This window comes from Salmo salar, chromosome 09 (assembly GCF_965601325.2).
Source record: "Salmo salar chromosome 09, fSalSal1, whole genome shotgun sequence".
NCBI lineage: Eukaryota > Metazoa > Chordata > Actinopteri > Salmoniformes > Salmonidae > Salmo > Salmo salar.
Window position 1 is genome coordinate 40239112 of NC_138299.1, and position 13793 is coordinate 40252904.

General features: G+C 41.6%; 1 protein-coding gene across 1 annotated transcript in view; it reads right to left on the bottom strand.

Moving 5' to 3' along the window:
- The window catches only part of LOC106611328 (otoferlin), a 59784-nt gene that overhangs the window by 33745 nt on the left and 12246 nt on the right, over nucleotides 1-13793 (bottom strand). Inside the window, exons 4-20 of the mRNA XM_045724957.2 lie at nucleotides 13260-13314; nucleotides 13025-13156; nucleotides 12762-12824; nucleotides 11910-11994; nucleotides 11634-11793; nucleotides 10266-10452; nucleotides 8496-8682; nucleotides 7574-7797; nucleotides 5744-5852; nucleotides 4047-4236; nucleotides 3292-3412; nucleotides 3055-3155; nucleotides 1651-1741; nucleotides 1331-1447; nucleotides 939-1091; nucleotides 559-748; nucleotides 85-209 (exon numbers count right to left, since the gene is read on the bottom strand). Of these exons, the coding sequence (XP_045580913.1) occupies nucleotides 85-209; nucleotides 559-748; nucleotides 939-1091; nucleotides 1331-1447; nucleotides 1651-1741; nucleotides 3055-3155; nucleotides 3292-3412; nucleotides 4047-4236; nucleotides 5744-5852; nucleotides 7574-7797; nucleotides 8496-8682; nucleotides 10266-10452; nucleotides 11634-11793; nucleotides 11910-11994; nucleotides 12762-12824; nucleotides 13025-13156; nucleotides 13260-13314 (2290 nt within the window). The remainder of the gene's footprint in view (nucleotides 1-84; nucleotides 210-558; nucleotides 749-938; nucleotides 1092-1330; nucleotides 1448-1650; nucleotides 1742-3054; nucleotides 3156-3291; nucleotides 3413-4046; nucleotides 4237-5743; nucleotides 5853-7573; nucleotides 7798-8495; nucleotides 8683-10265; nucleotides 10453-11633; nucleotides 11794-11909; nucleotides 11995-12761; nucleotides 12825-13024; nucleotides 13157-13259; nucleotides 13315-13793) is intronic.

A 13793-nucleotide genomic window follows, 5' to 3' on the forward strand; every position in this document is an offset into this window, starting at 1 on the left:
TTTAAAGATGATAGAAAGTTATATTTGTGGAATCACTGTATTTTTTTAAACGAATAAACAAACAAACAAATCTAGTTGTCCTACCTCTGTGACCTGGCTGTGTGTGGAGAAGAAGACCCTGGCGAAGGGGTCAGAGAGGCCGCTGCTGTCTGCCGCAAACAGGCTGCGAGCCTGGTACATATGGACCCTCAGCTGGAAGATCTGCTTCACTGTGGAGGAGGGGGGGACATTTATCAATGGGATTCTCTAGCTTCCCTTATTCGTAGTGATACAATATTTGAATAGAATTAGAACTACTAGAAAATACATTAGGGGAGTTTGCTACAAAGCACAGACCGATCCGAGACCACCAGGGTAAGTCTGAGGGATCTGTCCTTTCTAATCACTCTATTTCTATGTTATATGTGGATATGTGTGGCACATGCATGGGACATAACCTTCTCCCTTACTCATGTGTCTAGACCGCTGTTAATGTAATCAATGGGATTCTCTAGTTTCCGGTATGCATAGTGATATATGTGGTGAATCCGACGCCATCTGTCTCTCAGTCCCTCTTACTCATGTATGTGAGGCTGATGGGGGGAGCAGACTGTGAGCCAGGTCCTTTCAGCATCTTGTTCTCCTCAAAGCCGTTGGGCAGACCAGACAGGAAGTCTTTCCTCTGACGGTTCAGACCCAGCCACAGGTAGATCTCTGTCTTAGCCTGCACTGTCCAGCCAGCTGCCCCAAAGCCCTTCTTACCAGGCAGCTGGGCATGATGAGGCAAACACATGAATGGAAATCAGATGGACACAGCAGCAGTGGTTCAGAACAAGTGAAAACTGAAATGGGAATGGCTGTAATTATTACTTTTAGGGGATTTCAAACTAAATTAATAAACACACACTGGAAGAGGAAATAGGCGTTTGGTTTTGGATGTAGAATAACTATTCAAAGACCTTAAGGAAGATGGTTTTGACTTTGCCACAGTCCTTCCCAGTCTCCTCGTCCACCCCGGAGTACAGGATGTCTTTGGAGGGGACACGGGCATAGGCGATTCGCTTGTTATTACTCATCATCCAGATGTAGATGTCAGGGATACTGTGCTGCGGCTGCAATTACAAATCAGTCAGTCAGTCAATCAACCAATCAATCAATCTCAAATATATTTACTGTCCCAATTGGAAAATGCATAGTGCAATCAGGGTAAAAACAACAATAACAACCATTCAACAAATATACACAATATAAAGGAAAAGAAAGGTGAACAAAGACATCTGGAATGTAATCAATAGTTTTAGATTGATTAACTACTGTATACGTATCGTATATACACTCCTTCCTGACTTACCTCATCAGCTAGGAACCTGAGCTTGTGGAGAAAGTTCTGCACCAGCTTGATCTTATCCCTCACTGTGTTCTTCTTCACCTGTGTCCTGATGGTCTTAGCCTGCTGACCTAAGTTCTCCTAAAAACAAACACAATGAGACAAGTACACCTTTTACCACTGACACACCACATGAATGGCCTGTTTCCTGGACACAGATCAATCCCAGTCTTGAACTAAAAAGCAGGCTCAGTAGAAATAGCTTTTTAGTCCAGGACTAGGTGTAATATGTGACAGAGAATCATATATAGAAACATTACAATCATGGATCATGTGTGCCGTACCAGTTCCCTCATGCAGGACTTGAGTCTCTCTTTGTCCAGCTTGGTCCTCCCAGTCTGGTTTTGGTCCTTGTTAGCCAGAGTCAGAAATTGACTGAAAAAAAATCATTAAATGTCAGTCAATGCTAGTGTACCAAATGGCACCCTAAACCCTATATAGTGCACTACTTTTGACCAGGGCTTACTGGGTACAGACAATGTCCTCCTAAAAACAAGGAATTGAGTAAGACAGTACAGAGCCAGTAGTAGTAATCAGCAGTGATAAAGGGTCAGTATAGAGCCAGTAGGACTCAGTATGGTTATCAGTATAGAGCCAGTAGGACTCAGTAGTGTTATCAGTATAGAGCCAGTAGGACTCAGTAGTGTTATCAGTATAGAGCCAGTAGGACTCAGTAGTGTTATCAGTATAGAGCCAGTAGGACTCAGTAGGGTTATCAGTACAGAGCCAGTAGGACTCAGTAGGGTTATCAGTATAGAGCCAGTAGGACTCAGTAGCGTTATCAGTATAGAGCCAGTAGGACTCAGTAGGGTTATCAGTATAGAGCCAGTAGGACTCAGTAGGGTTATCAGTATAGAGCCAGTAGGACTCAGTAGGGTTATCAGTATAGAGCCAGTAGGACTCAGTAGTGTTATCAGTATAGAGCCAGTAGGACTCAGTAGGGTTATCAGTATAGAGCCAGTAGGACTCAGTAGGGTTATCAGTATAGAGCCAGTAGGACTCAGTAGTGTTATCAGTATAGAGCCAGTAGGACTCAGTAGGGTTATCAGTATAGAGCCAGTAGGACTCAGTAGGGTTATCAGTATAGAGCCAGTAGGACTCAGTAGGGTTATCAGTATAGAGCCAGTAGGACTCAGTAGGGTTATCAGTATAGAGCCAGTAGGACTCAGTAGGGTTATCAGTATAGAGCCAGTAGGACTCAGTAGGGTTATCAGTATAGAGCCAGTAGGACTCAGTAGTGTTATCAGTATAGAGCCAGTAGGACTCAGTAGGGTTATCAGTATAGAGCCAGTAGGACTCAGTAGGGTTATCAGTATAGAGCCAGTAGGACTCAGTAGTGTTATCAGTATAGAGCCAGTAGGACTCAGTAGGGTTATCAGTATAGAGCCAGTAGGACTCAGTAGGGTTATCAGTATAGAGCCAGTAGGACTCAGTAGGGTTATCAGTATAGAGCCAGTAGGACTCAGTAGGGTTATCAGTATAGAGCCAGTAGGACTCAGTAGGGTTATCAGTATAGAGCCAGTAGGACTCAGTAGGGTTATCAGTATAGAGCCAGTAGGACTCAGTAGGGTTATCAGTATAGAGCCAGTAGGACTCAGTAGGGTTATCAGTATAGAGCCAGTAGACCTCAGTAGGGTTATCAGTATAGAGCCAGTAGTCCTCAGTAGGGTTAAAGGGTCAGTAGAGACCTGCATCCATTGCTGAGATCCTCCAAGACCCCTCTCAGTCTGCGTTCAGGATATGCCTTCTCTGTCTTAATGACCTCCTGAACATCGTTCAGACCCTCCTCCTGTTGACACAGTGTTATAGACATGATATAACATTACTCTGATGTTTTAAGAATGTTTGTAATGGTACTATTTATTAAGTTTTACTAATGTCATTATTACACATTTCAATTGGGTAACAGTGATTGATTGACCCACCAGTTTATCGGCAATGTTGTCTATAAGGTTGGCATTGTACAGTCTTCTTCTCTGGTCCTGCCACCAGCTCTTGATGTAAATACACGGCTTCCTCTCAAAGTAAGGCAGGTGGAAATAGTTTCTGAAGGTTTGAGATGAGAAAGAGAGAATGAAACCTGACCTAGAGAGACTTACGATCCAGTTGCAGAGAATAGAAAACAACAATCCCGGCAGGAAAACTAGCTGAAAGGATTGTCGTTAGATCTAGTTCACAACCAGAAATAACTTCCTTTCAACCAGCTTGGCACGCTGGGGTACTCTGCTAATGAATCTGAATCTGTGGGATTTGACTAGGGTTGCAAAATTCTAGGAACTTTAATAAATTCACACATTTTCCCAAAATCCCGGTTGGAGGATCCCTTGAATCAGGAGGAAATAAGCAGGAAATCCGGAATCCTCCAACCAGGATTTCTGGAAAACCATGGAAGTTATTGAAAGTTCCCAGAATTTTGCAACCCTAGAGCTGATCTATCAGTGATGACTGGTTTCATGGGTGGGATGGTGGACACTGAGACCAGGTCTTTTAGCTAATGTGTCTGTTTGGATCTGACCTGTCGGTGATGGCTGGTTTCATGGGTGGGATGGTGGACACTGAGACCAGGTCATTATCTAATGTGTCTGTTTGGATCTGACCTGTCGGTGATGACTGGTTTCATGGGTGGGATGGTGGACACTGAGACCAGGTCTTTTAGCTAATGTGTCTGTTTGGATCTGACCTGTCGGTGATGACTGGTTTCATCGGCGGGGTGGTGGACACTGAGACCAGGTCATTGTCATCATCTCCCTCCTCTTCATCACTAGATCCATGGATCAGCTCTGTCTCCTCTTCATCTCCGTCTCCCCCACTCTTCTTCCCGCTACTCGACTTGAGTTTGGTCACACCATCAATCTCACTCCCATAGTTACCTGGTTAAAAGACGAAAGTTTAAAATATGGCGATATACACTGCCGTTCAAAAGTTTGGGGTCACTTAGAAATGTCCTTGTTTTTGAAAGAAATGCAAATTTTTTTGTTCGTTAAAATATCATCAAATTGTTCGGAAATATAGTGTAGACGTTGTTAATGTTGTAAATGACTATTGTAGCAGGAAACTGCTGATTTTTAATGGAATATGTACAAAGGCGTACAGAGGCCTCTTATCAGCAACCATCACTCCTGTGATCCAATGGCACGTTATGTTAGCTAATCCAAGTTTATCATTTTAAAAGGCTAATTGATCATTAGAAAACCCTTTTGTAATTTTGTTAGCACAGCTGAAAACTGTTGTTCTGATTAAAGAAGCAATAAAACTGGCCTTCTTTAGACTAGTTGAGTATCTGGAGCATCAACATTTGTGGGTTTGATTACAAGCTTCTGCCTAGAAGGCCAGCATCCCGGAGTCGCCTCTTCACTGTTGACGTTGAGACTGGTGTTTTGCGGGTACTATTTAATGAAGCTGCCAGTTGAGGACTTGTGAGGCGTCTGTTTCTCAAACTAGACACTCTAATGTACTTGTCCTCTTGCTCAGTTGTGCACCGGGGCCTCCCAATCCTCTTTCTATTCTGGTTAGAGACAGTTTGTGCTGTTCTGTGAAGGGAGTAGTACACAGTGTTGTACGAGATCTTCAGTTTCTTGGCAATTTCTCGCATGGAATAGCCTTCATTTCTCAGAACAAGGATAGAAAGGAAATGTCTTTGTTTCTAGCCTGTAATCGAACCCACAAATGCTGATGCAGATACTCAACTAGTCTAAAGAAGGCCAGTTTTATTGCTTCTTTAATCAGAACAACAGTTTTCAGCTGTGCTAACATAATTGCAATAGGGTTTTCTAATGATCAATTAGCCTTTTGAAATGATACACTTGGATTAGCTAACACAACATGCCATTGGAACACAGGAGTGATGGTTGCTGATAATGGGCCTCTGTACGCCTATGTAGATATTCCATATAAAAATCAGCCGTTTCCAGCTACAATAAAAATGTACAACATTAACAATGTCTACACTGTATTTCTGATCAATTTGATGTTATTTTAATGGACAAAAATGGGCTTTTCTTTGAAAAACAAGGACATTTCTAAGTGACCCCAAACTTTGGACGGTAGTGTAAATCAAAGGTTAGTTACACGGACCCAGATTAAGCCTAGTAATGGATAAAAAATAATTGTCAATGGAGAATCTTCATTGATGGATGGTTTCTTAGGTACGTATTGAGGCTATTCCTAGATTAACAACCCAGGACTAGTTTTACAGTAACTGTACAGTAAATCTCACTTTTAAAAGTTTATATTCTATTAACTCATACCTAAATAATGTTGACTCATCCTAAAACACTTAAAAAACAGCTCAAACAGACCGTTTTAAAAATGCTTGCTGTTTCCTCATAAAGGATGATGTCATGTTGGCTCATTGGCTGAGCTATTGAAGCTACAAACCTATTGTAACCTCGAAGCAGATTGGTTTGTCCCCAATCTTCCTGTCAATCATGGTGGCCTCCAGGAACGCCCCGAAGAGGAAGAACTCCTCCACTTTCCCTGTGGCGCTCTGGATGGAGAGAGACACAAACATTAACATGGAAATACATTATAACAGGAATAATCCCCCCCACATTCACAATGGCATTCTGGAGGGATGGAGACACAAAGATTAATATGGAAACCGTCATATGTGATCACTAGATGTACATTACATAAACAAAAGAATGTGGACACCTGTTCATCGAACATCTCATTCAAAAATCATTATTCCTCCTCCTCGAAACTTTACAGTTGACACTATGCATTGTGGCTGGTAGCGTTCTCTCGGCACCCACCAAACCCTGATTCTTCAGTCGGGGCGACAGGTAGCCTAGTGGTTAGAGTGTTGGGCCAGTAACTGAAAGGTTGCTAGATCAAATCCCTGAGCTGACAAGATAAAAATCTGTTGTTCTGCCCTTGAACAAGGCAGTTAACCTACTGTTCCTAGGCTGTCATTGTATATAAGAATTTGTTCTTAACTGACTTGCCTAGTTAAATAAAGGGAAAATAAAAAAAGTGTGATTCATCACTCCAGGCTATGTGTTTCTAATGCTCAAGAGTCCAAAGGTGGCAAGCTTTACACCACACCAGCTGACATTGTGCATGGTGATCTTAGGCTTGTGTGTGGCTGCTTGGACATGGAAACCTGTTTCATGAAGCTTCAGACTAACAGTTATTGTGCTGATGTTGCTTCCAGAGGCAGTTTGGAACTTGGTAGTGAGTGTTGCAACTGAGGACCGATTATTTCTGTGCTTCAACACTTGGCGGTCCCGTTCTGTGAGCTTGTGTGGTCAACCACTTCGCAGCTGAGCCGTCGTTGTCCCTAGACGTTTCCTCTTCACAACAACAGCACTTACAGTTTACCGGGGCAGCTCTAGCAGGGCAGAAATGTGATATTGATGAACTGACTTGTTGGAAAAGTGGCATCCTATGACGGTGCCACGTTGAAAGTCACTGAGCTCTTCAGTAAGGCCATTTACTACTAATGTTTGTCTATGGAGATTGCATGGCTCTGTGCCCGATTTTATACACGTGTCAGCAATGGGTGTGGATGAAATAGCTGAATCCACTAATTTGATGGGGTGTCCACATACTTTTGTATATATAGTGTATGGTTTGAGAATACTGTAATGTGTACAATATGGTGTATGATGTATGGAAATATATGAGAGTATGGTGAGTATTTCCATGATGAGTATGGAAATATGGTGCATGCAGAGTTCTGGTCCAGGACTCTGGCAAAGACCTGTAACGGTTACATAGACGGTCCCTCACTCGATCGGCTCTGTGACTTACATTGTCTGAACACATAAAAGACCTTTATTAATGGAAACAGACAGTTAATAATGTAGCGTCAGAGATCAGCTAAATAAAGATGAATAATTTAGTCAGATTGCACCGTGATGACCTGTTGTTTTGAGGTGTGAGTCACCGTAGGAGGGTTTGTCTGCTTGAGCACTCACCCAAGGAAGAAAGAAAGAAAGACAGAAAGAGTGTGAGAGAGAGCGAGAGATAGAGAGATAGAGAGATAGAGAGAGAAAGACACTCACACACAGAGAGACACAGAGAAACACAGAGACCGAGAGAGACAGGAGACAAAGAGAGAGAGAGAGAGAGAGAGACAATGTGTGTGTGTGTGTGTGTGTGTGTGTGTGTGTGTGTGTGTGTGTGTGTGTGTGTGTGTGTGTGTGTGTGTGTGTGTGTGTGTGTGTGTGTGTGTGTGTGTGTGTGTGTGTATGAGAGACCCACCTCTGAGATTTTGGGCACCCCCTCCACCTTGACCTCTGTAGAGCTCATAACCTCCGGAGAGGAGGTGTCCAGGATCTCCACACACAGGCTGACCAGCAGACGGGCCCTGAAAGACACCCCCTCCCCCAGACCCTCGTTCAGGTCCTGGTGCTCGTCCATGATGGTGTAGCTACGCGTGGAGCCATACATGTTTACCCAGGCCGGACCCAGGGTGGGAAGGAAGCCTGGCAGAGAAGAGTATGGTTGTTAAGAGAATGGCTACTTGGCAAGTGCTTTTGGAGATTGGAGCGCTAACACAGCCAACTCCGGACCACACACTGGAAAAACCCACTTCTCGGTCGTTTACACTTGGTCAAACTTTTCATGAGGTAACACTTCCCCAAATTGGTCCAGCTGGGACTTGGCACGCATTACAGTTTACTTTACTCTATACCAGGGCTCTCCAACCCTGTTCCTGGACAGCTCCCTCCTGTAGGTGTTCACTCTAACCCTGTTCCTGGAGAGCTCCCTCCTGTAGGTTTTCACTCTAACCCTGTTCCTGGACAGTGAAACCTACAGGAGGGTAGCTCTCCAGGAACAGGGTTGGAGTGAAACCTACAGGAGGGTAGCTCTCCAGGAACAGGGTTACAGTGAAAACCTACAGGAGGGAGCTCCCCAGGAACGGGGTTAGAGTGAAAACCTACAGGAGGGAGCTGTCCAGGAACAGGGTTGGAGTGAAACCTACAGGAGGGTAGCTCTCCAGGAACAGGGTTGGAGTGAAAACCTACAGTATGGTAACTCTCCAGGAGCAGGCTGGGAGAGCCCTGCTTTATACAAACACCAAATACATCAAAAATGAAACACAGAAAAAAAGAAATGAAAAGAAAGAAACACAATACACAATATCTTCTGAATTAAGGTAAACATGTCTCCACTGAAGCACCTTTGTCTCCATCATTGGCGATCTTTCTCAGGTCAATGAAGTGTGTTCCGAGGGCCACGTCGTTCACTTTGTCTGAGTCGCGGATCTGGACCTTCATGCGTTTGCAGAGCGGTGGAAACATCTCAGTGAAGATGATCTGCTCGTTCCAGATGGGCTCGTAGCTGCTCTTCTGGATAGATGTTTTCCCCTGGGATCACAAAGCAGTCCAGATAGGGAGGGGAATAGCATAACATAGCATAGCATAACATGCTGTAGCATTATATAGTTTAACATAACATTGCGTAGCATAGCATAGCATAGTTTAACATAACATTGCGTAGCATAACATAGTTAAACATAACATAGCGTAGCATAACATAGCGTAGCATAACATAGCGTAGAATAACATAGTTTAACATAAGATAGAATAACATAACATAGTTTACCATAACATAGAATAACAAAACATAGTTTAACATAATGTAGAATAACATAACATAGTTTAACATAACATAGAATAACAAAACATAGTTTAACATAACATAGAATAACATAACATAGCGTAGCATAACATAGCGTAGCATAACATAGTTTAACATAAGATAGAATAACATAACATAGTTTAACATAACATAGAATAACAAAACATAGTTTAACATAACATAGAATAACATAACATAGTTTAACATAACATAGAATAACAAAACATAGTTTAACATAACATAGAATAACATAACATAGTTTAACATAACATAGAATAACAAAACATAGTTTAACATAACATAGAATAACAAAACATAGTTTAACATAACATAGAATAACATAACATAGTTTAACATAACATAGAATAACAAAACATAGTTTAACATAACATAGAATAACAAAACATAGTTTAACATAACATAGAATAACATAACATAGCGTAACATAACATTGCGTTGCATAACATACCGTAACATAACATTGCGTTGCATAACATTGCGTAACATAACATAACGTAACATAACATAGCATAACATAGCGTAACATAACATAACGTAACATAACATAGCGTAACATAACATTGCGTAACATAACATAACGTAACATAGCATAGCATAACATAGCGTAACATAACGTAACATAACATAGCGTAACGTAACATAGCGTAACATAACATAGCGTAACATAACATAACGTAACATAACATAGCATAACATAGCGTAACATAACGTAACATAACATACCGTAACATAACATAGCATAACATAGCGTTGCATAACATTGCGTAACATAACATTGCGTAACATAACATTGCGTAGCATAACATTGCGTTACATAACATTGCGTAACATAACATAACGTAACATAACATAGCATAACATAGCGTAACATAACGTAACATAACATTGCGTAACATAGCATTGCGTAACATAACATTGCGTAACATAACATAGCGTAACATAACATAGTTTAACAGACACACGCACACATGATAACACACACACTCTACACACACATACACATGGATATTGTATTGTAGATATGTGGTAGTAGAGTAGTGGCCTGAGTGCACACAATTAATGTGTTGTGAAAAGTGTTATGAAATGTAATGTCATATTTCTTTATTGTATATAACTGCCTTAATATTGCTGGACCCCAGGAGAGCTAATGGGGATCCTTAATAAATACAAATAACATAACATAGTTTAACGTAACACAGAATAACATAACATAGTTTAACGTAACACAGAATAACATAACATAGTTTAACGTAACACAGCATAGCACCAGAACAGTGCTTTATCTTACCCTCTGGCCAGCGAACAGTATTTGTACATAAGGGTCCACAAGGTCCTTGTTCTCCCCTATAAAAGCCTTCTTGACATTAGCCATGATGCTGGTGTTCATCTTGGGAAGGCCCTCGGCTCGATAGATCTTCACATAGTAGCGAGCCCACTGGCGCTCCGCGGGAACCCCCTCAGGTAACAGCAGGTTACTGAAACCACAGAATCAAAGAGAACACTTGTAACACACTGTATTTTATCTCTATGACTAAAACAGCAATAGAAAGTAAGCAAGAATTGTGAGATGGGAGATCTTTCAAAGGGCTCTTTAGAGCAGGGAGGGGCAACTTTGATGGGGGTGAGGGGCCGCAGTGGCTTGCGGGTCTGTGTACCCACATCCATACCCACACATGGAGTCAGCCTCTTGGGGGCCCTAAGCAACATTTTGTTGGGTAATTTACTTCTACAATTACTACTTTACTCACTCATATCCCCAGTAATATGTAGGTTAGGGTTAATTACCTCTACAGTATTAGTGCTATTCTCATTCATATCCCCAGTAATATGTAGGTTAGGGTTAATTACCTCTACAGTATTAGTGCTATTCTCATTCATTTCCCCAGTAATATGTAGGTTAGGGTTCATTCATATCCCCAGTAATGTGTTGGTTAGGGTTCACTCATATCCCCAGTAATATGTTGGTTAGGGTTCACTCATATCCCCAGTAATATGTAGGTTAGGGTTCATTCATATCCCCAGTAATGTGTAGGTTAGGGTTCATTCATATCCCCAGTAATATGTAGGTCAGGGTTCATTCATATCCCTGGTAATATGTAGGTTAGGGTTCACTCATATCCCTGGTAATATGTAGGTTAGGGTTCATTCATATCCCCAGTAATATGTAGGTTAGGGCTCATTCATATCCCCAGTAATATGTAGGTTAGGGCTCATTCATATCCCCAGTAATATGTAGGTTAGGGTTCATTCATATCCCCAGTAATATGTAGGTTAGGGCTCATTCATATCCCCAATAATATGTAGGTTAGGGCTCATTCATGTCCCCAGTAATATGTAGGTTAGGGCTCATTCATATCCCCAGTAATATGTAGGTTAGGGCTCATTCATATCCCCAGTAATATGTAGGTTAGGGCTCATTCATATCCCCAGTAATATGTAGGTTAGGGCTCATTCATATCCCCAGTAATATGTAGGTTAGGGTTCATTCATATCCCCAGTAATATGTAGGTTAGGGTTCATTCATATCCCCAGTAATATGTAGGTTAGGGTTCATTCATATCCCCAGTAATATGTAGGTTAGGGCTCATTCATATCCCCAGTAATATGTTGGTTAGGGTTCATTCATATCCCCAGTAATATGTTGGTCATTGTTTACCCTTCTACGTCATCTTCATCAGTTTCTGTGGCCTTGTGGGGAGTCTTGATGTTGTCTCCTTTCCCCACAACGGCGATGTCACATTTAATGTAACCTTTGCACCCGGCAGTGATGTCATCAGGGTCAGAGAGAAGGGCCCATTTGTGGAAAAACTGGTGTTCTGTTGAACATTTTTTAAATAAAATAAAACATCAACATGAATATGAACAACGGTCAGCACCAGAACCATAGATGGGTCACTAGTAGCTACTACGTTTCTCTCTGTTTCTCCCTGACCTGGCTGTGAGTAGACGGTGCCTATGTCCAGTTTGAAGGAGCCAACCAGGGTGCCACTACGCAGCAGGTTCTTGGAGTGGATGACCTGAGGGATAGATAAACAGATTGCAATGTGCTTCAGCAACATGTGACCTGAGTTGACTATTATGAAAGACTGTATGAATAATAGACAGTGATTCCCATGGCTCTCCATTCATCTAGATAGGGAGGGGAATAATAGACTGTATGAATAATAGACAGCGATTCCCATGGCTCCCCATTCATCTAGATAGGGAGGGGAATAATAGACTGTATGCTCCCCATTCATCTAGATAGGGAGGGGAATAATAGACTGTATGAATAATAGACAGCGATTCCCATGGCTCCCCATTCATCTAGATAGGGAGGGGAATAATAGACTGTATGCTCCCCATTCGTCTAGATAGGGAGGGGAATAATAGACTGTATGAATAATAGACAGCGATTCCCATGGCTCCCCATTCATCTAGATAGGGGGGAATAATAGACTGTATGCTCCCCATTCATCTAGATAGGGAGGGGAATAATAGACTGTATGAATAATAGACAGCGATTCCCATGGCTCCCCATTCATCTAGATAGGGAGGGGAATTATAGACTGTATGAATAATAGACAGCGATTCCCATGGCTCTCCATTCATCTAGATAGGGAGGGGAATAATAGACTGTATGAATAATAGACAGCGATTCCCATGGCTCCCCATTTATCTAGATAGGGAGGGGAATAATAGACTGTATGAATAATAGACAGCGATTCCCATGGCTCCCCATTTATCTAGATAGGGAGGGGATTTATAGCGCAGCTGTTTGTTTGTTTGTGGTAGAGCTACTCACCGACAGCTTCAGGATCTTGTCAAACATAACATCCGATGGGACGTGGAAGTCAAAGACAAAATACTAAAAGAGAAATGTGAGATAAAATAAATGCATGAGGGTAATGAAGTTTGCTGTTAAAATGTGTAGCTTTCTTGAAAAATTACTAAATATTCAAGTACAATGCTGTAGACCTTGTTATAATCATCATCACACTCGTCATCATCATCACCCTCATCATCAACCTCCTCCTCCGCATTATCATTCCAGGGCAGGTTGGTTACCTCATTGTAATATGGGCAGTTTGTCGACTCCTTCATCTGAGTGTACTTCTTATCGTCTCCGATCTCCACACAGACCACTGGGTCCATGTTCAGCCCTACTAGCTGTCTGGCCTCTACGATGGTAACACTAACCTGGTGAAATAGGGTTATCATGTATAAACACTCTGGAGTACAACAATATGTTAAATTCTGATTATTCCTTGATTCATTGAGCATACTGTATAGTTTAATTTACTTGGTAATCCACTGGTCTCCCGGCACTAGGTTCCATCTTAATGTCTGGTTTTGATCTGACGTTAGACACACATTAGAAAGACGTTAGACACATGTTAGAAATATGTTTTAGTATGATTAAATCAATGCAGACTTTCATTTCAGAATTCTGTAAAACTACAGGATACTACATTGTAAACAATGTCATTGAAACACGTGTCTTCAATCCAACACTCAGAGTTTGCTTCTATGTTATCTTACTTCAATGAACAAAAATATGAACACAGCATGTAAAGTTTTGGTTCCATATTTCATAAGCTGAAATAAAAGATCCCAGAAATGTTCCATACTCACAAAAAGCTTATTTATCTCAATTGTTTTGCACAAATTTCTTTACATCCCTGTTAGTGAGTATTTCTCCTCTGCCAAGATAATCCATTCACCTGACAGGTGTGGCAGATCAAGAAGCTGATTAAACAGCATGATCATTACGCAGGTGGACCTTGTGCTGGGGGCAATAAAAGGCCACTCTAAAATGTGCAGTTTTGTCACACAA